At 42.0% G+C, this 25,715-nt stretch overlaps 2 protein-coding genes across 3 annotated transcripts in view; both read right to left on the bottom strand.

The window, feature by feature from the left end:
* Window positions 1–6,442, bottom strand: part of lig3 (ligase III, DNA, ATP-dependent) — a 49,693-nt gene extending 43,251 nt beyond the window's left edge. The window contains exon 1 of one of the 2 annotated variants that reach the window (XM_020513462.2): window positions 6,238–6,442. The gene's annotated coding sequence lies outside the window, so the exon portion shown is untranslated. The remainder of the gene's footprint in view (window positions 1–6,237) is intronic. The other variant, XM_048612559.1, reaches the window with a different exon arrangement.
* Window positions 6,443–10,577: 4,135 nt separating this feature from the next.
* Window positions 10,578–25,715, bottom strand: part of LOC109913893 (E3 ubiquitin-protein ligase TRIM50) — a 38,338-nt gene continuing 23,200 nt past the window's right edge. Inside the window, exons 5-6 of the mRNA XM_048612663.1 lie at window positions 16,829–16,953; window positions 10,578–12,351 (exon numbers count right to left, since the gene is read on the bottom strand). Of these exons, the coding sequence (XP_048468620.1) occupies window positions 11,807–12,351; window positions 16,829–16,953 (670 nt within the window). The 3' untranslated portion in view covers window positions 10,578–11,806. The remainder of the gene's footprint in view (window positions 12,352–16,828; window positions 16,954–25,715) is intronic.

Below are 25,715 nucleotides of genomic sequence, written 5' to 3'. Positions count from 1 at the left end.
GCATAACTTTCAAGATCAACAATTCCAGTAATCCAAAAAGGCATTGTACTGTCAGAGTTACAAAAGAGATAATATCAAGGTCCCCCATTCATTTGGGGAGCTTTATGTAAGAGATCCCATGACACTGATGAAGATCAAAGCAATTACCTGATGTCCTGGCAAATATTTATCCATCAACATCATTAAAACAAATTATCTAGCCATCATTATGTTACTGTTTGCAGAAGTCTGTGCACTCAAATTAGCTGCTGCATTTACTGAATTAGAACAGAGCCAAAGCAGCTCCCTGGCTGCAAAGTGCTTTAAGGTATCTTATGATCAGGAAAACATCATACAAATGCTTTTTATTTTCACTAACAGGTAACAGAGAGGCTTTATTATCAGCTCTGCTCATTACCTAGCTTGAAATAGTGCCAATCTTTCATTTTTTCTCCTCCCATCAGTTATTTTTAACATTGTTGCACATATTTTTACTCCTATTAAAGATATATTGTTGCTAAAATTCCCTGTTCTCTTACTCATCCATCTGGTCTAATTTAGCAAGGGAGGTGCCGAATAACTGGAGAGTGGCTAATGTTGTGCTTTTGTTTAAGGAGGGATGTAAGGAGAAGGCGGAGTCTGACTTCGGTGGGGGATAAGTCATTGGAAGTGATTCTGAAATATGCGTCACATACAGATAGGGTTGTTAAGAAGGTATTTAGCAAGCTTGCCTTCATTGCTCAGACCTTTGAGTTTAGGAGTTGGGACATTATGTTGAAGTTGTACAGGACGTTGGTGAGGCCTCTTCTGGAGTACTGTATCCAGTTCTGGTTGCGCTGGTATAGGAAGATCATTATTAATCTGGAGAGGGCTCAGAAGAGATTTACCAGAATGTTGCCAGGACTAGAGGGTTTGAATTATAAGGAGAAGCTGCGACTTTTTTCACTGGAGTGCACAGGTTGAGGGGTGACCTTACAGAGATTTATAAATTCATGAGGGATATAGACAAGGTGAATGACAGATGTCTTTTCCCTAGGGTGGGGGACTTCAAGACTGGAGGAGTATTTTTAAAGTGAGAGGAGAATGATGTTAAAAAGACGGGGAGCAATTTTTATTTTACACAGCGTGTGGAATGCACTTCCAGAGGAAGTGGTGGATGCAGGTACAGTAATAACATTTAAAAGACACTTAGATAAGTACATGAATAAGAAATGTTCACAGGGATATGGGCCAAGCACAGGCAGGCAGGAGTAGTTTAGTTTGCAATTATAGTCAGCATGGACTGGTTAGATCGAAGGGTCTGTTTCCATGCTGCATGACTCCACGACTCTACAAAATAATTCTGAACTGCACAAATCACTTTAAATTCCATTTAAGCCTCACCAATCATTTTTAACTTCTCTCCATCCTTATCGAAAACAAATTGGCAACACTCAAGCTAAAAATAAAAAGTCAATACCATCCACACAGGTACTTGTGCAAACCCAATCAACTCCTACACTACCATCTTCCTCCCTGCACTGATATCACCCTTCTGATGTTAATAAAGTCAGCTAACCATGCCCACAAATCAAGCAAATACATCCAAATTTTTTACAAAAGGCAGAAACAGGGTCCAACTGGTTCGGTAGGAGAATCTAAAACCAAGGATCGCTTACAAACACAACCATTAATAATGCCAATAAAGAATTTAGGGGAAATGTGTTCATCCGGTATGGTTATAACGTGGAACTTGCTGTCACAGTACTTGAGAAATGAAGCATTTAATAGGATGTCAGATTAACATATGATGGAGAAAGGAAACAAAGTTATACTAATGGTATGCAATGACATTCTACATTATCCCAATAACAATCTGACATGTACAAAATGGGCCAATGACATCTTGTGTTATAAACTTCCATTTCAATATTTTCCCAGCACGGTTCTCATTTTCAAATCATTGCTAACTAGCTCCTCCAATTACTACTAAATCTCAGAAATTATTCCTCTCCAAAGTGTTCAAAATCATTACCTTGCAATTTCATCCCTATCATTCCCGGGTTAAGACCCTCAAATGCAGCTTCCATCTCACCCAAAGTGCTCTAACCAAAATCACAAGAGCTAATCTGCATCGTCATAACATGATTTATTTCATACTCTCAGTCACGGCTATGTTGGATTTGTGAACACTCCGTTCGCCTTTGAGCCCAACCTGTTTCACTATTCCATTCATACAACATAGCAAACACTATATCTCCCAAAATGTGTGCTCTTCCCATGCCAAACGAGAGTCAACTAGATCTCTGTTATTTACAGGCTCCCCTATGAGGTTGTATGAAAGCACGTGGTCAGCTTTTGAAGCTGATAAAAACACTAATCTTTTTCATCTCGAGGCCACATACAAATTCTGAGGCTGTTACATCACTCCTCAACTGCCATTAACAAGAAGACATGGAACAATTTTTTTCCCAACCAAATATCAGTAAAGCCAAGTGTTTTGCTATTGCTTGCATGCTTCTGGCCAATTAATGCTAAAGTTACATTTATCCATGACACGAAAAGGATAAGCAATGTCACAAGATTAACACTGACCCTTTAGTAAATGTCAGGCTGTAAGCACCATGATGTTAGAACCACAGGATTCAGGCTAAAGCTCAAATTTATTTAAAATCGTAGAATTACACGGTAGCAAAAAGAATACAGCATGTTATTGGCAACACAGTGATTATCTTATACAAAGAACTCTTTGTGAAAAAAGTGTTCAGCATCTTCATCCTTCTCAGAAACTTTTAACAGACTAGAGACCAGAACAAAATGGGCTTTCCTTCACCCCATGGAGTGTTGCTGCTGCAGTGAAGTGAAAGCAAAGCAAAACAGAAGCAGGGAGATACTAGATTAGGAAAAGCTGCAGCAATTAAACAATTCACAACAAGATCACAACACTATAGATTGAAGCAGTTCTTTCAGACCAACTGTGATACTTCTATATAAGACAGGTAGATGGATCATTTGTTAAATGTTTTCTATCATTCAAGCGGACATAATGCAATCAAAGCACAAGCAGAACATGAACGGAATCCCTTCAGTTGTCCTGCATGCTGTTTACTTGGTCTGGCCTGAAACTGTCAATTTTGGAGTGACATCCCATGACAGTTGCAGCCTTTGTATGCAAGACGTTTGGAGCAGATAACCCTTTCTCATGCAAACTTTACTCGAATATTATCAATTTTTAAACTAAAACAAGCTTCAAAAACAGGTAATTGATCCGTTTCACAAGACAGAACAGCTCCTTTTAGCAAATGTGTGAACATGCTCCCTAGAGATCAGAAACTATTGGCCACATCTTATAGTAATTTAAGAAATAAAGAATTTTATACTAGTCTGTAGACGACACTAAATTAGAAGGAACATTTTAAGTAGTGCAAGAAGTTCCAAAAGAACATTTTTTCCTTTATATCCAGAGTGTCCTCATATGCAACTGAACATTTTGTTTGTCCCAACCACCAAATCACCCATGGTATCTTTTCATCTATTTACAACCATCAGTAAATTGCCAATATTTTCCAATTGATTTACATGGCACAGTCCATTAATAAAGGGACAAATGTTAGGTAAGTGGATTAAACAATAGAACATGAAATTTGCTACAGACAAATGCAAGGCCATCTACTTTGGACTCAAGAAAGAGGCCTTTTTCCCCCCCTAAAAAGAGCAAGAAATGTGGACCTGTACAGAAACAAAAAGATTTGGAAATCCAATGTGTATGAATTATTTAATAGTAATGAATAGGTACAAAAAGCATTCAAAAATACTAACAAATATTGGCCTTTATTTTTAATGGGCCAGATCTTTATTTATAATGGGGCAGAGGCGAAAGGGCATTGACTTGGGTACATACCTCAATGCTGAGTTATCATAATGATACCTTAATTTAAGATATTAGATTATACAGCAAGCTGTCAAAACCTAGCTTAGAGTTTTTAAATGTTGAAAGGATTCAACAGGATAAATACAGGGAAATATTTTCCTCTGAACAAGGAAACAATTTCTAAAACCAGAGTTAGCTTTATAGAGAAAATTCAGAAAGCACTTCTTAAAATAAAACACATATACAAATGAGTATTAGAAATTTGCAATTTGCCCCTCAGAAGAGAAGACTATGGATGTTGGGATAATTACAGCTATTAAGATTGAGACCTATCTTATAACATAACTCTCAAACCTCAGGATTATATTATTCCTTAAATGAATCATGTGCCCATCCACCCCCTGCATTCACCACCACTTACAGCCAACTGGGAATGCTCAGCCTCAGTGCCATTCACCTCAATGGCCCACGCCACCTTCACCATGTCACTGGGGAATTAAATGGATTGAAGTAAACCTAGGAAGGGAAGGCTGGCAGCTAACTGGCCAAGCAAAAAGCCAAGTGCACACTGCAATCAAATTGGACATCTGTTTCTCCATTACCATTGCTCCCTCAAATATCATTAATATCCTGGTGCATAGTTATGAAAGCTCCAAAAGGAAAAAAAAGGACCAGCTCCTGCCTAGTTTCGTCTCAATTCCACCCCGGCTCTTTACGAACACTTAAAAAGGAGCAAGAAACAATATGTAACATTCAGGATGCAGCAAGCATTATCTCAAAGCAGACTAAACAATAAAAAAAACCAAAGAACCGCAGACGCAGTAAATCAGGAACAAAAACAGAAGTTGCTGGAAAAGCTCAGCAAGTCTGGCAGCATCTGTGAAGAAAAAAATCAGAACTTCCCGTTCTGAGGAAGGGTCACCAGGTCTGAAACGTTAACTCTTGATTTTTTTCTTCACAGATGCTGCCAGGCCTGCTGAGCTTTTCTAGCTGATTACACAAGATCATTTTATTGCATTTTTCAAGCAATGTTGGAGTCACTGAGGTCATTCATTGTGGGGTTAAAAATATTCATAAATATCGTAACCTTTATCCAACTATTATCCCATCCGTGATATTGTTACAAGCGTTCCCTCAAAGTGTTTTCCCAACATTCACAGGCTGTTCATTTGAATGCACACGACCTTTAATTTTTCCTTTCCCCAGCAGCACTTAAAGGGGCCAATTTCTGACCGATATGCACAGTGCACTGTCACACGTACACAGTAGACCGAGGAGATAATGCTCCTTTCGCACAGACAGTGGAGGCCAAATTACTGAATATATTCAAAACTTTACTGAATATATTCAAAACACAGACAGATAAATTTGAAAATTTTAAAGGCATTGGGTGTGAGGAGAAAGCTGGAAAAATATCGAACAAAAACAGAAGTCGCTGGAAAAGCTCAGGAGGTCTGTCAGCATCTGTGAATAAAAGAAAATCAGGGTTAACGTTTCGGGTCTGGTGACTTTTCCCCTCAGGAAAAAATGGCAAAGATACAGGATCAGTCACGATCCTGCTGAATGGCAGGGAAGGAGCACAAGGCCAGACGGCCTATACCTAACTCCTAGTGTCTAGATATTTACTCATCAACCTGTTCACACATGTCATTATACACCTCCGGAGCAGATGGGACATAACCCAGGTTTCGTGGTTCAGACGCATGGGCATTGCCACTGCACCACAAGAGTTTTCAGTTGCAGTGATGTGATTTTGTTTTTAAAAAAAGGCCAGGCCAGTTTTAAATTAGATAAGTCGCTAATGATACTAAGAAACCTTTAACCTATTTTTGGTTTGTACCTGGGAGAGTAAAAGCTTAGTTTATTTCCCCAGACTTTCCTGATTTGGGTTTGTGACCATGGACTTTTGGCCCGGTGGTGCTGTCATTCCCACACACTTTGCAGTATCCTGGAGAAACGCTGCCAACAAAGGGCTTTAAAACAAACACGCCCACCAGTTTAAGAGTAACAAAAATACCGTGGATGCAGTTTTAGGATTTGATCAGATCCCATTATCTGTGCCAGTTGATATTTATTCGTGTTTGTAAATTGAAGCGGGAGGAGTGGGGTGTTTGGTGGTTAAATAGGTGGGGGGGGGGGGAAAGGGGTCCCCGCCCCGTTAAAACCCGGGCGCAGCGCCTGGGACTTTCGGCGGACAATCCGAGAGCGGAACCCGCCTCCAAATCGAGGCCCGAGGCCTCAAGGCCCAGAGACACAGGCTCCCGGCCGGTACGAGTGAAGCTCTCTGGAGTTAACCGTCCCCCCGGGGGAGAACGGCCTTCAGCCGAGGGCTAGGCCTCTCCTCACTGCTGGGTCGAGGCTCGGTGTTTTCTTCCCCACCCCCGTGGCCAGGGCCCACTCGGACTGACCTGGTATGAAGCTGCGGCCCGCTCTCCGCGCCGCCTGGAGACCTCCCCTTTAAGAGCCGGCCCTCGCGCTTTGTCCCTGCTTCAGCCGCTGTGACGTGGCGCCCGTTTAAAGGCGCCGGGCGGCCCGGCTCCCTCAGAGCTGTGGCCGACACAAAATCGAAACAAAATAAACATGAGACTCTCACTCCCGACAACTCCCTGAGCGTAGGCTGCAGTCAGTCCCTCCTCCACCGACGATCAGTAGCAGCAGTGTGGACTATACACGAAATGCACTGCAGAAATTCGCCAAAGATCCTTAGACAGCAGCTTCCAAACCCAGCACCACTTCCATCTAGAAAGACAAGGACAGCAGACACTGTACATGGGAACACCACCTCCTGCAAGTTCCCTCAAAGCCACTCACCATCCTGACTTAGAAATATATTGCTGTTCCTTCATGTCTCTGGGTCAAAATCCTGCAATTCCTTCACTAAGAACATTGTGGGGCTATGTATACCAAAAGGACTGCAGTGGTTCAGGAACATAGCTCACCATTGGGGCGGCATGGTGGCTCAGTGGTTAGCACTGTTGCCTCACAATAACACGAACCCGGGTTTGATTCCACCCTTGGGTGACTGTCTGAGTTTGCACATTCTCCCCATGTCTGTGTGGGTTTCCTCCCACAGTCCAAAGATGTGTAGGTTAGGTGGATTGGCAATGCTAAATTGCCTGTAGTGTTCAGGGATATGTAGCTTAGGTGGGTTATAAGGGAATGGATCCTGGGTGGGATGCTCCAAGGGTTGGTGTGGACTTGTTGGGCCAAAGGGCCTGTTTCCACACTGTAGGGGATTCGATTCTATGATCACCTTCTCAAGGACAACTAGGGAAGGACAACAAATGCCAGCAATGCAATACCCCACCAATGAGTTAAAAAAAGCATAGTTTGAAATTAAAATGTTGCCATATCCTAATTTACACATGCCTGTTCTAATCCAATTTCTAAGAAAAAATACTGCAGATGCCAGAGATCTGAAATGAAAACAGAAAGTGTTGGAAAAACTCAGCAGGTCCGACAGCCTTTTTAGCGAGGTATGAGAGAAGTGAAATAGAGTCATCTCTGATTCTGTCTCCATATGTGCTACAGAACTGCTGAGGTTCTCCAGCATTTTCTGTTTCTAATTGAAATGTGTTTGCCAATTCAGAAGCAGGATTATGAATTTGCTCTTATCTTGAGGGCATCCCAATGCCTTTTATGACATTTTACTTCCAAAATGTAGCTGCTGCTATGTAAATACATCAAATCTTTTCCTTAAGTAGCAAATGAGACAAATGATTAATTAAATAGTTTTCATGGAATTGAGTTGAATAAAGAATGTTTAGCAGGGCATGAAGAAAAATTCTAATTGAATCCGATATTTATATTGACCGCGGTAACATTCAAGGACAGGCTAAGTCTCCTGTTTGTAGCATTGAAGAGATCAAGAGTGGCTTGCAAATCTGGTGCAGTGTGAACAAAGACACTTGCAGTCACCCGCAAACTCTTAATCATGTATATCTTGGCTGTCAGAACACTTTTGGCACAGAGTGCATTGATCACTCATGTAAACCTTGCCTGTTTTTTTCACTGGGTGGCTTGAATAATGGGTGACTGATTGCTATTACTCCTTTTGTTAAAGTTGCAGTTTATTTCCTTGGTATCTGTTTTACCTCTTGGAAATTTGAGGCAACTGACTCTGAAACTAGACATGGACAATAAATATGGCCTTACCATTTCTCACATATCTAGATTTAAATAGGAAGTGAGTACAGATCTACAATTATGAGTCAGAAACACTAAACTATTACTTCTATTGTGATCCAGTTAGGAGGTGTAAACTGATTCCTTATTTCACACTTCTCATTTGTCCGAACAAAGTTTGAATTTAAAAACAAAGGTAATAATTATGATTAAGCATATCTAACTCGGTATCAAGTCAGCCAGAAATAATTTATTGCCAAATAATTTTGTTCAAGCAAGGCTATAATGATTATTTTTAACAAAAGTTTACATTATACAAATATATACATCTGCCCTTCTTGAAAACTAACATACATATGTACAACCTTCAAGACAGGGAAATAAAACGTAAAACCTCTGCTTTGTTATCTAAAAAATTCCTTGGCCAAGGAACTGTTAAACTCAGGAAAAAGAATTATTCACAATTTGTCCAAATGACAGTCTGAAGCCAAAGTCACTTTGCACAATTAGTGTTGGGGTGTCTTCCTGGATCAATTTTAGCTCACTGAATTCACTTTTCGTGTTCAAATTCTCTTGTCAGAACTCTCCATTTGTAGTGATGGAATCTTCCAGTGAGTTTTCAACTCTCATACTGAGATGAGAAGGATTTCAGAGAATAGCAAAGGCTGTTGCTCCAGGTAAGTTCTCTCTCTGGCTCTATATTCAATCGTTTTTGTGTTGAAATGTTTTATTAGTCTCACAAAATACAATACGTGACCTCTTTCTGAAGCTATTGTAGACTCAGTGACTCCAACCAAGAAGCTTGTAGTTTTTGCAAATTAAACATTTTCCCATTGCAGTCAGTCTCCTTTTCTTGCAAAGTGTTCTTTCCAAATAGTCAAAGATTTAGAAAAATGTCCAGACAATGATATTCTAAATTAACATTTCTGATAGCACATCTTCATAACAACTCCCACTGAAGGATGATGTTGTGTCATACAATATACTACAGGTTATTGTCATAATGCAAAATAAAATTCTAACTGTCAGATCTCACCTCCACCCATTGGTAGGATTCCAATGTGCATCACTGTTCTCACATTGCGATTTCTCTGGCCTACCTGTGGCATTTGTAAAAAGAAGCTAAGTTTCTATGTACAGATTTACACAAAGATTACTTGATGATACAAACTAGCAATGACGTTGGTCCAATCAGGTCTACATCAAGTTACCTGATCTCTGTTTGGAGGAACCAATAGGAGACCATGATTAGTCTCAGCTAGGGGTAGAGTGAGATCAAATTGCTCAGGATTCCCACTCTTAATTGCTGTCTAACACCTTCTGGAATGTGCAGGGTGAGGATTGGGATATTCTGTCCTGTGATCAAATAGTCTGCCATCAGTCACAAAGAATAGTCAGCAGATGCTTTTGGAACAATCCTTCAAGAAATAGTGCATACCCTTAGGTGACAAGGAAACAAGAAACTTAGCGGATAAAAGGAAACCAGAAGATCGAATATCACTGTGTTCTTCACCAATTTAAATTTTTAACAAAATCTTTTTTTGTCAGTTGTATGAATAAATATGAAAGTGTTTAATTATGACTTTATTCCAGTGAAGGTTATTGCATTTTTCAAATGCAAAAATGGAGAGATAACTAAATAAAGGCAGAGAAGAGCATAATATGATAACCCATGATCTCAGCTTTGCTTTATTCACAACCATTAGTTTGTTTTGGTAATGTTGATTGAGGGCTAGATATTGGCTAAGGCCTTCCTGTTCCTCTTTGAAATAGCATAGGGAATCTTTACATCCAGAAAGGGCAGATGGAGCTTCAGTTTAACATTCCATCCGTACATAAGGTAGCACTCCCTGCAGTGCCAGTTCAGATTCTGAACTCTAGTGTTTGGTGCAGGAGGGATGGGCATAATTTGACTAGCCCAGGAAGATGGATTTTAAAACGGGACCAGGAAAAACCTTATGCATCAGGTTAGCCACCTAATTCACTGCTGCCTCCTAGTGATTTGAAGAGGGGACAGTTTGGCAATGGCTACCTGTCCACCACTGGTAGATAGCCAACCAAATAAATGAAGTTGGAGGAGGTTGTCGACACCACAATGATCTTCCCTGCTGAGTCAGGATGTTGGCGGCCTTTTGGAAGCATCTTCCCAGAGGCAGGCCCGGCCCTCTGTCACCGATACCATGACTCTACCAGAAAAATGCGAAGGCCACAGCCTGATTAAATTCTTTCCTGATGACCCTATGAGCTGTGCGCAAATTGTTTTCTCAAATATTAAATCGAGCGCCTGAAGGCATCTCCATTGTGAAGCTCCTCCGCGATTTCCTTCCTGTCACAGTTGTGTGAACCTCTAGCTATGGAGGTGTCATCCACGCAGTGCTTCAGGCTCTCCTTTTGGGCATTCTTGTCTCGGGAGACTGTTCACCATCTTGAATTAGATGGCTACACAGAGGTGGCCTATTAATTAAATGATGCCAATGACGGAATATTTTTACAGTGTACTCTATTCCATTAAAAGTCATGAGCACTACCAGCTGAACCAGTTCCATTTCCCCACGAGTCAATAATCTGCACTGTGAGTTCTGAGGAGTACAACAGGTTGAAACAGTACAAAGTGCTTTTGTGGTTCAATTGTATTTGCTGTCATTCATTTTATTAATTCACTTTTCGTTACTTGCCTTTATAATGCATTGGAGCAGCAGTTTAAGAATCTTTGGTGCCCTTCTAAATCGTTGCAATTTTTAATACAAGTTCTATGTGCTTTATACAGCAGATTGGAAGGACATTGTTTAGCAATAGTGTAAGCCTGCATGCAAATTAATATATTTGCCTACGACACTAATCTGGAATGTACTCTTGAAAGGGTAGTGGAACATATTTAATAATAATTTTCAAATGTAATTTGGATATAGATATTTCGAATCAACCTGTTCACAGTTGTTATTACATACCTCTGGAGCAAAATGGACTTGAACCCATATCTCCTGATCCAGAGGTAGGGACACTAACACTGCACCACAGGAGCCCTCTGCAAATTGCATATATACTTATAGGGCAGAAATGTTTAGGGTTATGGGAAGAAAGCAAGAAATTGTGACAAATTGGACAGCTCTTTCAAGGAATCAGCACAGGTTAAATGGGCTAAATGTGCTCCTTATGTGCAATAAGACTTTATGTTTTGTTTATAGGATTTTGTATGTGTCATACAATAAATACCTTGCAACCAAGCCATATCTGTCACATTTCAGATGTCATCAAACAGACGTTACATCCAGATATAATTAGAAACATAGAAAATAGTCTTAGTGATACAAACAATACTTTGTTTCAATTTGTAACAATCTTAAAAAATATAGAAAACCAAACCCTTTATAGTTCTTTTCACCTCAAGGCAGAAATTTATCAGCAGTTAATTATTGTTCTTGACACCAGCATTCGCTGAGCTTTTGGACACCTTATTACAATCACCCCACACAGATCAGTAGTCTTAAAGGCACAGGCCCAATAAAATAAAGATCAATTTACATCTAAACATAGCAACTGTGTTTTGGACCAGCCAGGAGATCTGCCAGTAGGTTGAAAAGAAGGATCTCAGGAATTAAACACTGCCTTTCATTCGGCAAGACATGTTACAACATCAGGTGGCATTAAGTATGACATGAAAGCAGCTTTCATGATATCATAAAGAAAGTTCAGAGAATCCACGATCACAACCTCTGGGCTGGAAAGTTTGAGTTCAGGTCCTACCTGTCCTAGAGGTCCGTCACAACATGTCTGAACAAGTTGATTAAAAATAATTTTTATCATAAAGTTACATGCTACCCATGATGCGCCTTGCTGTATGGTTGGAGTTGTTTATACACGACAAAGCGTGATAGGGGCTAAGTCACTTCTGTCCACGCAGCAAAGGTCAAAAATTGGATAAATCTTCCCTTGAAAGTCTGCATCAAATGTGTAGATCAAACTCAGCTCATCAGGATTATCTACATTGTAGAAGGAGAGACGCTTTCCCTCATAATCCAGGAAGATGCCAATTTTCCGTGGCCTCACAAAGAGTGTAAGTTGGACTTTGGGGTTCTTGTATGCCTCATAAATCTTTCCTTCCTTCACTCCAATCATCCAGACTCCATTCTCAGGAGTCTTGTTCAGTTTTCCTTTGCGCCCTGTAGTTCCTTTGATGACACCGAGACGCCACTTCATCTTCTCGTTGACAATCACTTGCCAGTAGTGCTTGCCTGAGGAAAAGCCTTTGTTGGCGAGGATGCAGGTATTGTAGTCAAATCGCTCCTGTACTAATGACAAGCGCTTGAGGTACGTTCCACATTCTACCCTGGTGCTACCGTTGGTTATGATCAGAAGTGGATGTGCGGTGCTGGGATCCAATTTTAATTCCTCTGGTTCTGAAAAAAATTTTTTAAAAACAATCTACATGGGCAGAAGGTCCAGCCTGGAGATCAATATGAAATTATAGATTGCAATTTTGTGGATTTACACTTTACTGTTAGTCATACAAACTGGAATATCACACAACAATACGTATCTCACTGGCGATGCTACAATGAGGTAGACATAGACCAATTGTCTTAATTTAAACATTAATTTTTGAAATACAGCTGGCAAGGCCAACATTTGTTTCCATCCTAGCTGCACTTGAGATGGTGGTTGGGTGGGGGGGGGCTGTGTCACTCTCTTAAACTGCTGCAGAAATTAAGAAGGCTAATGTCATATTGGCCATTGTTACAAGGGGCTTCAAGTTCCAGAATAAAGAGGTCTTGCTACAATTGTACACAGCTTTGTTGAGATCAGACCTGGAGTACTGTGTGCTGTTTTGGTCTCCACTTAAGCAAGGTTTTACTTGCTTTAAAGGTATTATAACGAAGACTGGTTCTTACACTGAAAGAGTTGTCCAATGATGACAGGCTGCATAAATTGGGCCTAAACTCTCTCGAGTTTAGAAGAATGAGAGGTGATTACATTGAATAGAATAGAACAGCGCTTATTATCATGTATACTCAATGAGTATAATGAAAAGTTTATATGTCGCCAATTACAGTGCTGACTTAGACACAAATATCTAGGCACAGCTCCTTTTGTTACAAGATTTGTTACAGAAAAGAGCTCAGTACAGCAGACCACGCTGGCACTTAGCTTCCAGTCCACACCAGACCCTGGCTCCACACCGCGCCCACAACATGCCACATCGGGAGGACAATGCACGAGGTTGGAAGGTCACCACATCACGCCACACCAGAAAGGTGCTGTGGGAGGACGCCATGCCATACGGAGACCGCTGTGGGAGACCAAGAGGACGTGATGCTATGCCAGGAGACCGCTGCGCCAGGCCAGGAATTGTCACTCGCTGGAGGCTGGGAATCATCATCGGAAGCCAGGAATCAAAAGGAAGTAAAGAAGAAGGAGGAGGAGGAAAAGAAGATAAAAGAAACGCGAGGAGGAAGAAAAAGAGAAAGAAGAAAAGAAGAGCGGGCGAAGTGAGCGAGCACCAGTTTTGGTGTCTTACTCTGCCACCATCTTGCAACAGAAACATACAACATTCTGAAAGGGTAGACATTGAGAGGTTGTTTCTGGTGTCTGGGGGATCTAGAACATGAGGGCACAGTGTTCAGCGTAAGAGGTTGATCATTTAGGACACAGCTGAGAAGAAATATCTTTACTCCAGAGTGTTGTGAATCTGTGGAATTCTCTGCCCAGGGTGTAACTAGTGCTGCATCAACACTACATTTAGGGCTGGGATAGATGGATGTTTCAACTTCCAATAAATCACAGGATATGGGCAACATGAAACTGAGGCAGAAGATCAGACTTGATCGTGTTGAATGGTGAAGCATGCTCAAGCAGCCTTTGGTCTATTCCCATTCGTATTAGATCATATTGAGACGGGCCATCCGCAATGCTGTTATGAGAAAGTTCCAAGGTTCCAAGATACTATCTGCAAGATGCACTGCAGAAATTCTCCAAATATCCTGAGGCAACTCCTTCAAAATTCACAATCACTTCCATCTAGAAGGATAAGGGCAGCAGATTCAACGGAACACCACCATCTTCAAGTTCCCCTCCAAGCCATTCACCATCCTGACGTGGAAATATATCATCATTCTTTCACTGTTACTGAGTAAAAATGCTGGGACTCCTTCACGAACAACATTGCGGATCTACCTAAAGCACACAGACTACACCAGTTCAAGAAAGCAGCCCACCACCACCTTCTCAAGGGGAACTAAGGATGGGCAATAAATGTTACCTCATTCCAAAACAGAATAAAATAAAACAGACACAATGGTTAACGGATGGATTGCAATAGACTTCCAAGTCAGGTTGGTGCATGTTTTGAAGGGGAATGTGGATGTAATGGTGTCTGTTTGGACCTGTTGCCTTTGGATTTCTAAGTGGTGGAAGCCACAGGTGGGATGTACTATCAAATGGACATTGGTAAGTTGCTTCAGTGTATTCTGTAAGTAATACCCACAAGCAGCCACAGTGTGCCAGCGCTGAAGACAGTGGACGGGGTGTCAATCATTCTGATTGCTTTGTTCTGGTTGGCATTGAGATTGTTGGAAGAGCTACAAAACTAAACATAATGTCAGGTCTTCACCCCTATTGCATTCCGCTGGGATTTTCTGGTGCTTGCTAACCTACAGCCTGCTGTTATACTCGTATCTGCTACCTTATTTTCTTCAGAAGAATGCCTGATCCTGTGGAGGGTGTGCCTGGAATTCCCCAGGTTCAGTGAAGGAAAAATTTGATTTGATTTGATTTATTTATTGATTTTGTTTATATACTGTCACATGTATTTTGTTACAAAATGCAGTGAAAAGCATTGTATAGTGTCGCCACTCTCCGGTGCCATCTTAAAACACGGAAAAATAAACCAAAACATAGAAAATAAAGGCAGAAAATGAAGAAATAAAAAGTGTTCAACTTTACAGTGCTTCTTATTAAGTGCTCGATCATGGGCCATCGGCCGAGTGGCCAGATATAAGTCTCCTTCATAGGGCTGCCATCACTGGAATGAGAGTCACCACTCTTCAGCGCTGTCTCATCTCCATCGATGCCCTTGCCACAATGAGTCCTTGATTAACCTGGCTAATGCAGAAGCACTGATGCTGCTGAGTACCCATTGGCCCAAACTAGACTCCACTGCCGTCATAAGTCTGCTTCAAGCCCACCTCGCCAATGTAGCTGCTGCCAATGCCACAGGATCTCATCACGGGCTCAAATTTGCCTCCACCGCCACCTCCATGCCTCCATGTGCCAGACCAGACATCGCTGGGAACCCAAACTTGCTTTTGCTGCAGCAGCCATGAGTCGGTGCTAGGACTGCCTCATTGATGCAGAAGCTGCTGGGTACTCAAACTCACCTCCGACGCTGTTGTTTCGAGTCCATGTTGCTGGGCCTACTTGAGTCCGCCAATGCCATTGCTGTGACCAAGCTCTTCAGCAAGCGGCAAGAATAAGAAAAGAGACAAAAAGAGAAAAGACACGAAAAAAGAGAGAGAAAAAAAGAAACAGAAAGAAAAGTGGACGGGCTCAGAGGTCCTACTCCATTGCCATCTTACCGGAACATGAACAACTATCTAAATTCCAATTTCCACTGGGCACTCTGAGAGGAGAGGGAAACTCATCAGGATTTCACTCCTCATCTGAGGTAGAATAAAATACACATTCACGTCATTAAAAAAACTCTTTGTGCTGACTCAATTTTGGAATGAGTTCAGAATATGTCAGTTCCAAGCAAGCATAAGAGAGAAACATAAAGCTGTTCTCAATTCAGAACTGATCTAGTTAGTTCAGTTACTGGTACAACAGCTATGTAGATTGCAACATCTCAGGGGCACACCTCTTAATGAGTGTGGGTGGTGGTAGCTAAAGTTAAGCAGGCTGAATTAGTGCTCTGCCTTCCTATTCAATAGCACTGCACAAGTCCATATGGTATAATGTTTCTCTAATTTAAGAGACCAAAAGCAACAAGAGCAGAAGAAGGCGATTCAGCCCATTGAGTCTGTTTTGCAATTCAGTGAAATCATGGCTGATCTGATAATCCTCAATTCCATTTTCCTGGCTTTTCCCTTAATCCATGATCCCCTTACCTTCCCCTTATTAAAACTATGACACAGCCTCCATAGCCTTCTATGATAAAGAATTCCGCAGATTCTGTACACTCTGACAGAAGAAAATTCCTCCTCATCTTTGTCTTAAATGCCCTTTGGGTTAAATTTGCTTTTGGATGAGGTTGACAGTGACAAAGAGACTTATTTCTCTCCAGCCCAAGGATCTTAGTCTTCCCCTGAACCACTGAATCATACTGATTCAATATCACCACCTGTTGATGGTGTTTCCATATTGCTTTCAGGAGTGGAATTTGAGGATTTGGGCACAGCAGTGATAAGAGAAAGAAATTGTGGACATAGGGATGACAGGGATGATTAAATGGGCGGTAACTCCTATTGCCGAACTGACATGTTTTGCACTGTGTTACAGGTATTCCCTACTTGTCTGACTCAGAAGAGTGTGTGAATTACATATTTCGTAGTTAAGTACAGAAGCATTTATTCAATGCCACAGCCAGTGTTTATGCTCTGTACAAGCACTGACATTTTATTTAATCAATTCACCTTTTTCTTTTATTCTTTCAGGAGACAATGATGATCATAAACTTACATAAACATACTTTCTGATAAATAACCCAATCTGTAAATTCTATTTGTAACCTAATAACAATCTCTATTCATGTTCATCTGTATCACATATTAATGCCATTACTCACACTTGGCTGTGAAGAGACAATTTTACATAATTCCACCTGGTAACAAAATCCCTTGACTGGATCTATTTGATACTGAGTCCACCATTCAAACCCACCTGGTAAAATTCTCTTTTGCAGTTTTTTCCAGACTGTCAGTTTGATATCATCATCTCTAAAGCCAGGTTTGAAGGAGATGGTGCTGAAGGCTTTGTCCGACTGTGGCTGTGTCGCCAGTTCGCAACTAAAAGAATCACAAATGGATGAATTGCTAATAGATACACCACTGTGTTAGTTTGTGAAGCTACACACTTTCCCGAACAGCCAACAGCGAGTTACGTTTGGGCCGGTCAGTGAAAAAGTTGAATCTATAACTAAAGGGGAAGTATTTTTCACTGAAGTGACTCATAATCTTAAACTAGCAGGAGATACCTGATAATCTCAGATTCTCCAGCATCTGCAGTTCCTACTATCTCTGAAACAATCTTAATATCGATCAGTTTTTGTTTCTTTTTGCTTTTATAGAATCACAGAATGGTATCTGTACGAAGAAGGCCATCTGGCTTGTCAAGTCATTCAGTCATAGAGCTGTACAGCACAGAAACAGACCCCTCAGTCAACTCGTCCATGTCGTCCAGATATCCTAAATTAATCTAGTCCCATTTGCCAGCATTTGGCCCATATCCCTCTAAACCCTTCCTATACATATACCCATCCAGATGACTTTTAAATGTTGTAATTATACCAGCCTCTACCACTTCCTCTGGCAGCTCATTCCATACATGCACCACCCTCTGTGTGAAAACGTTACTCCTCAGGTCCCTTTTAAACATTTCCCCTCTCACCTTAAATCTATGCCCTCTAATTTTGGACTCCCCTTTCCTGGGAAAAAGGCCTTGACTATTCACCCTATCTATGCCCCTCATAATTTTATAAACCTCTATAAGGTCACCCCTCAGTTTCCTACGCTCCAGGGAAAATAGCCCCAGCCTACTCAGCCTCTTGTTACAGCTCAAACCCTCCAAACCTGGCAATATCATTGTAAATCTTTTCTGAATGCTTTCAAGTTTAACAATATCCTTCCTATAGCACTATAATATGATTATTCCTATTTCTTTCCTAAATCTGTGTTGGTTCTCTGTAAAAGCTATTCAGTTAGACACTGTGCTCTGCCTACTCCTAGCCTTGCAAATTTACTTTTCTCTTCAGATAATTATACAATTCTCTTTTGAAAGCCATGATTGACACTATCTTCACCACACTCTTAGGCTGTGCAAGTCCTATCAAACGCTGTATTAGAGATTTACCTCATGTTGACTCAGGTTATTTTGCCATCTTCAATTGCTTTCCTCTGGCTCTTAACTCTTCCCCAACAGGACTGGATCCTCCCAATCCACGCGTTCCAAGCTCCTCATGATTTTGTACACTGCAATCAAATCCCCTCTCAACATTCTCTTCTCTAAAAAGAACAACCTCAGCTTTGCCAATCTACCATGTCACTGAAAAGATAGTAAGGACTGCCAATGCTGGAGTCAGAGATAACACAATGCAGAGCTGGAGGAACACAGCAGGCCAGGCAGCATCAGAGGAGCAGGAAAGCTGATGTTTTGGACCTGGACCCTTCTCAAAAATGGGAGTGGGGAAAGGGAGCTCTGAAATAAATAGAGAGAGGAGGGGTGGGGCTGGGGAAGACAGGTGGGATGGTGACAGGTGAGAGCAGGTAGGCAGTGGTGGGGATTGGTCAGTGAGGTGGGAGGAGCGGATAGGTGCGAGAGAAGACGGACAGGGTGTGTCAGGTCAAAGAGGCAGGGATGGGAGGGACGCTTGGTCATGGGATGAGGCGATTTTGAAACTAGTAAAGTCCACATTGAGACCATTGGATTGTAGGCTCCCAAGGCGGAATATGAGGTGCTGCCCCTCCAGTTTCCGGGTGGCGTCATTGTGACACTGGAGGAGGCCCAGGATGGACATGTCGTCCAGGGAGTGGGAGGGGGAGTTGAAGTGGTTTGCGACTGGAAGGTGTTGTCGTTTGTCACGACAAGCCTCCTTGTAGACCACTTGCGCTCTGTTCGCGACAAGCGACAACACCTCCCAGTCGCGAACCACTTCAACTCCCCATCCCACTCCCTGGACAACATGTCCATCCTGGGCCTCCTCCAGTGTCACAATGACGCCACCCGCAAACTGTAGGAGCAGCACCTCATATTCCGCCTTGGGAGCCTACAACCCATTGGTCTCAATGTGGACTTTACCAGTTTCAAAATCCCAACCTGGACTCATCCCATGACCAACCTTCCCTCTCATCCCCGCCTTCTTGATCTGGCACAACCTATCCGTCTTCTCTCCCACCTATCCACTCCTCCCACCTCACTGACGAATCCCCACCACTGCCTACCTGCACTCACCTATCACCATCCCAGCTACCTTCCCCAACCCCAACCTTCCTCTCTCTATTTATTTCAGAGCTCCCTTCCCCATGCCCCATTTCTGAAGAAGGGTCCTGACCTTAAACGTCAGCTTTCCTGCTCCTCTGATGCTGCCTGGCCTGCTGTGTTCCTCCAGCTCTACACTGTGTTACCATGTAACTGAAGTTGCTCATCCCTGGAATCTTTCTCACAAATCTTTCCATCCTCTCCAATGCCTTCATTTCTTTCCTAAAGTGTGGTGCAGTGAACTAGTCACAGGACTCCAGTTGAGGGCAGGTCAGTAAAACTGCTAGATAGCGTTAATATTTGTAATTTACCCGAGCTGGTTGGGCCCTAAAGTTCACAGCTGCTAGACTGTGTCTGCGGCAGGTAGTGAGGGAACCAACAAGAGGGAAAAACATACTTCACCTCGTTCTCACCAATATGCCAGCTGCAGATGCATCTGTCCATGATTGTATCGGTAAGAGTGACCACTGCACAGTCTTTGTGGAGATAAAATCCTGCTTTCACATTGAGAATACCCTCCATCATGTTATGCGGCACTATCACCATGCTAAATGGGACAGACTTCAAACAGATCTAGCAACGCAAGACTGGGTGTCCATGAGGCTATGTGGGCTATCAACAGCAGCAGAATTGTACTCCAGCAAAATCTGTAACCTCATGGCCCTGCATATTCCCCAACTCAACATTACCATCAAGCCAGGGGATCAACCCTGGTTCAATGATGAGTGCAGGAGGGCATGCCAGGTGCAGTACCAGGCATACCTGAAGATGAGGTATCAACCTGGTGAAGCCACCAAACAGGACTACTTGCACGCCAAACAGCGAAAGCAGCAAATGATAGACAGAGCTACACGATCCCATAAACAACTGATCAGATCCAAGCTCTGCAGTCCTGCCACATCCAGTCGTGAATGGTGGTGGATGATTAAACAACTCACTGGAGAGGGAGGTCCCACAAGTATCCCCATCCTCAACGATGGAAGAACCCAGCACATCGATGCAAAAGATAAGACTGAAGCTTTCACACCAATCTTCAGCCAGAAGTACCATACGGATGATCCATCTCAATTTCCTCCAGTTGTCCCCAGCATCATGGATACCAATCTTTTTGATTCACTCCACGTAATATCTCAAAATAATTGGAAATACTGGATATTGCAAAGACTATGGGCCCTGACTACATTCCAGCAATAGTACTGAAGACTTGTGCTCCAGAACTTGCCGCTCCACTAGCCAAGCTGTTCCAGGACAGTTACAACATTGGTATCTACCTGACAGTGTGGAAAATTGCCCAGGTATATCCTGCACATAAAAAACAGGACAGATCCAACCCGACCAATTACCGCCCCATCAGTCTTCTCTCGATCATCAGTAAAATGACGAAAGGTGTAATCAACAGCGCTATCAAGCAGCACCTGCTCAGCAATAACCCGCTCAGTGACGCCCAGTTTGGGATCCGCCAGGGCCACTCAGCTCCTGATCTCATTACAGCCTTGGTCTAAACATGGACAATAGAGCTGAATTCCAGAGGTGAGGTGAGAGTAACAGCCCTTGACATCAAGGCAGCATTCAACTGTGTATGGTATCAAGGAGCACTAGCAAAATGAGAATCAATGGGAATCAGGGGAAAACTCTCTGCTGATTGGAGTCAACCCTGACACACAGGAAGATGGTCGTGGTTGTTAGAGATCAGGCATCTCAGCTCCAGGATATCTCTGCAGGAGTTCCGCAGCGTAGTTTCCTAGGCCCAACCATCTTCAGCTGCTTCATCAATGTTCTTACCTCCATCATAAGGTCAGAAGTGGGAACGTTTGCTGATGACTACACAATTTTCAGCACAATTCGCAATTCCTCAGAACCTGATGCAGTTCATATTCAAATGCAACAAGACCCGGACAATATCCAGGTTTGGGCTGACAAATGGCAAGCAACATTTGCGGTACACAAATGCCAGGCAAGGACCCCCTTGAATAAGAGAAAATCTAATCACTGCCCCTTGACATTCAATGGTATTACCATCACTGAAACCCCCACTATCAACATCCTGGGGGTCATGATTGACTAGAAACTCAACTGACTCACCATATAAATACAGTGGCTACAAGAGCAGGTCAGAGGCTAGGAATACTGCAGCGAATAACTTACCTCCTGACTCCCTAAATCCTATCAACCAGGCACAAGGCACAAGTCAGGAGTGTGATGGAATACTCCCCACTTGCCTGGATGACAGCAGCTCCAAAAACACACAAGAAGCATATTTTAAAGGTAAGAGGAGAAAGATTTAAAAGGGACATGAAGGGCAACATTTTCACACAGAGGGTTGTTTATATGTGGAAAGAACTGCCAGAAAAAGTGGTACATGCAGGTACAGTTACATCATTATAAGATATTTGGACAGGTATGTGAACAAGAAAGTTTAGAGGGATATGGGCCAAACACAGGCAAGGGCAACTAGTTTAGTTCGGGAAACTTGGTCGGCATGGACATGTTGGACCGAAGGGTCTGCTTCCATGGTGAATTACTCTATGGCTCTATGTATCCTTTGATCACTAAGGATATAAAAATATATGTTCTTCTACAAAATGTGAAAAATAAATAATTACTCATAGACTAACACAGCACCTATCATTGAGATTTTGGGAAACTGGGCTGAGCAGTCAGTGGCTTAATTTCTGGGATCTAGATTCAAATCCAATCCAGCTTAATGAAATAGTAATGTCCTCTGCCTGCTGTCTGTGAGATACTGTGTGAGACGATGTTAGGTAGTCTCAGTACAGTTTAAAATAGGCACTAAAACAAAAACAGAAACTGTTGGAGAAACACAGCAGGTCTGGCAGCATCTGTGGAGAGAGAAACAGAGTTAACATGTTGAGACCAGTGACCCTTCAAAAGGTCTCCAGCAATTTCTGTTTTTGTTTCAGATGTTCTTTGTTTGATTAAAATCAACATGACCTGACAAGACTCAAGTCCAATTCAACACATGGATCTGTTCTAGTCGAAACTGGAAGATTAAGAGAATTGGTGCAAGTTGAGGATGCCATTCTAAGGCAGAGAATGAGATACAATATCAGAAAAAACTGAACTGGAACTTTGTATCCGAAAGTGTTACACTAAGCAAGAAATGTTTGATCCTAACAAATGTTTCACTCAACACAGTTAATCTTATCTCTGCCTTGTTGACCACAAATGTTCTTTAGTTTCAGATGCTGATAAAAAGCCCCTTGCACCTATGCTGGATCTATCAATTCAAATCCTGTGTAACTGACCTTCGTCTGCATTCTATTACATTCTCTCTTCAAATATGTAGTCAATTCAATTTTAATTGATGCTAAACTTCTGTTTTAATTCACGGTTGGGTATTCATCTTCCATTAATTCACTAGTATAAAATCTTTCTTCTAACTGCCCCCTTCATTCTTTTAGCACGTTCCAAACCAATTCACCAATTAGCGGCAACGAATGTCTTTCTGTATTCTAAGGGCTCAGATGACATGGTGGTGGTGTCCACATCTCCTAACAAGGAGTCTCAGGTTCATGTCCACCTGCTCCCGAGGTGTGTAATAAAATTGAGTAGAAAATATGTAAGACCTTAAAGCATAGGAGTAGAAGTAGGCTGTTCAACCAATCAAGGGTGCTTTGCAATTCAATGAGATCATGCCTGGCCTGATAATCCTCAACTCCACTTTCCTGCCTTTTCCCCTAACCCTTGATTCTTTTACTGATTACACCTACCAGTGTCTTCTTCCCCTTTTCATTGATTACCTACTCTCAGATGGATTTTGTGTCTTCCAATCCAAGATAATTCTCGCTAATGTATTTATTCCATCCTGTACCAACAATGCTAACCCACCACCCCTTGTCTTTGTGGCCGTTATTTTGAGAAGTCACATACCCTGATTATTTAGTTCCCAACTTTGTTTTCCTTGTTAACATCTCTTTAATAGCTGTAAAATCACACCCATTAACCTATATTTGTGCCATTGATTCATTTATTTTTGTTTGGAGTCTGCTTTAAACTTTCTCTGTTCAAGTGAATAGAAGTCCTAAATGTTCAAGGTTTTCTTTACTGACATTATATTCAATTGAGCAATCATGAATCAATCCTGCACCTATCCTGTAGCTCTAATATCCTTCCTATATAATGCATGGAATTATTCTAACTCTAGCTAAACCAACGAACAAATTCAATGATAACAAGGTGTAGAGCTCTCTACACCTTGTTATCTCAGACTCTCCAGCATCTGCAGTTCCTACTATCTCTGGAACAAATTCAATATTGTTTCCATGTTGCATATACCAAACGAGATTTGTCCTCTTGTACATACTTTAGATTGAGAATGTCCAACCAATACCCACAGATACAGACTTTTCAAAAAGCTCCATGTCTGCTTTGCTGGCAGACACCTTACAGTTCATTCATGGGATTTGCATAATTAATCATCACATACCCTTACACAATCAGGAGCATTGACCAAGATACAAAGTGATGTGAAGTGCAAGTTATTTTTTTAAGAACATTTTTTTTGTTTTATTTATTTGAAGACGGAGTTTCAAATTCAGGTAAATTGAAGTTAAGATTTTGCTAGGAGCCGTTTCTCCAATCTGGGTCAGCATGGTGGCTGAGTGGTTAGCATTGCTGCCTCACAGTGCCAGCGACTTGGGCTCGATTCCAGCCTTGGGTGACTGTGTGGAGTTTGCACATTCTTCCCAGGTGCTCCAATTTCCCTCCACAATCCAAAGATTAGGTTAGGTGGATTGGCCACGCTAAATTGTCCATAGTATACAGGGATGTGCAGGCCAGGTGGTTTAGCCATGGGAAATGCAGAGTTATGGGGAAAGGGTAGGGGGCTGGGATGTGGGATGCTCTTTGGAGGGTTGGTGCAGACTCGACAGGCCAAATGGCCTCTTTCTGCATTCTGGGGATTCTGTAATCTCTTCCATTTTTGTTGCTGTAGGCCTTACTGGTGAGCTAATCAGCAACAATTGTGGAGAGAACTAATCTGTGATTGGAAGGGCTGCAAGTAGCCTTATATTGGACCCCTGATGGTGAGTCTGGGAATAGGGAAACTTTGACTTGGGGCAGAGTGGAAGGAGATGAGAGTTGCAGTACAATGAGAAGGCAATGAAAGTCGAACGAACAATGGGGAACTGCAAGTCAGGCTGTGGTGATGAGGGTGGAAATGATAGTCAGGCTGCCGGGTTGTCCTTGCTCATTTTTCTAAAAAAAAATAATCTTTAACCAAATTTCATTGGTGTGTCTCAAGAAAGAAAAAGACTTTCCTATCAATATGAAATGTTTGCTGGTGGGGTAATAACAATGGTAGAAGTTGTTGGAGAGCAAGTGCCCCCATGGATTATTTTCCTGAAGGTAAAGGGGGCAGAAGAAGACAGACAGAGTGAAGTAAGAGGGAAGGGAAGGGGTACAGAGAGAGAGAATGGGGTGAGAGAGAAACAAGTAATGGGATGAGAGTGTGGGAAAGGGAAGGAGGAGAGAGGGAAAGTAGGTTGTACGAGCAGGAAACCTCAGGCTGAAGGTCAACTCATTTCTGACCCCTATTTTCATCTCTGAACCCAGACTGTGCCTCACCAGAGACAACCCCAAGGTCAGCGTTGGTTAAACCTAACTCCTTTGATTGGTCCCAGTCACCACCCACTTCCCTGGTAAATACGTTTCCTCTCTCTATCTCCTTCTTAAACCAAAAAGGCAAAAAAAAATCTCAGCTTTATTATTAAGCTTTGCTGCTTGGCACTTTAAATGGTCATTTCTATTAATGACTTATTTAATTGATCAATTTATTGCTTTTTTTTTGTGAAGTCTGGTGTTTACTGTTGTGGTAACCCTTCTCTTTCTAAGTTTGTTCACTAGTCCCCACAAGCAAGAGTTAAAAAGACATGTCCTCCCCCAGTGTGAAAGGGTGGCCAGCCCTACTGTAGATGGTCGAGGTTGTATTGCACACAAAGCCAGAGTCATACGAGCAAAGTCATTGAACTGGAAATTATAACCACCTTTTACTGTGTAAATACTGTAATCATTTATTGAGTGAGGCAACAATTTTATTTGTGTGAAAAACTATTTGCTCTGTTTTATTTATTTGCTCTTGGCTTAATTGGAGTGCATGAGTAATATTTATCATGCATTAGCTAATGACTTGTGTAAACATTGAGGTGATAAGAATCATCAGCAGTTTAACACCATAGAGTGAGCCTGATACTATGAGACTCACACCCACACATATTGCACTAAAGAAAATGTTGCCAATCTCCAAGTTTGATGCCCTCCCCTATCTACTGGTCACCCTTTTAAAATTAGCAAATAATCTTATTAATCATTTCTCACGCTAGTGTTCATTCACACACATGAGGTGCCTATTTCAATCTTAGTAATTGGAGGAAAAAATGTTTCAGGACATGCACTATAACTCAGCCTGTTAGCAGGAAAAAGAAACACTCACTTACTCAGAGATAGTAAGAACTGCCAATGCTGGAGTCAGGGATAACACAGTGTGGAGCTGGAGGAACACAGCAGGCCAGGCAGCATCAGAGGAGCAGGAAAGCTGACGTTTCAGAAGGGTCCC

The sequence above is a fragment of the Rhincodon typus genome, chromosome 26 (assembly GCF_021869965.1).
Source record: "Rhincodon typus isolate 14 chromosome 26, sRhiTyp1.1, whole genome shotgun sequence".
NCBI lineage: Eukaryota > Metazoa > Chordata > Chondrichthyes > Orectolobiformes > Rhincodontidae > Rhincodon > Rhincodon typus.
Note: the sequence above shows the minus strand (reverse complement) of the source record. Positions and strands in the feature narration are given on the sequence as shown.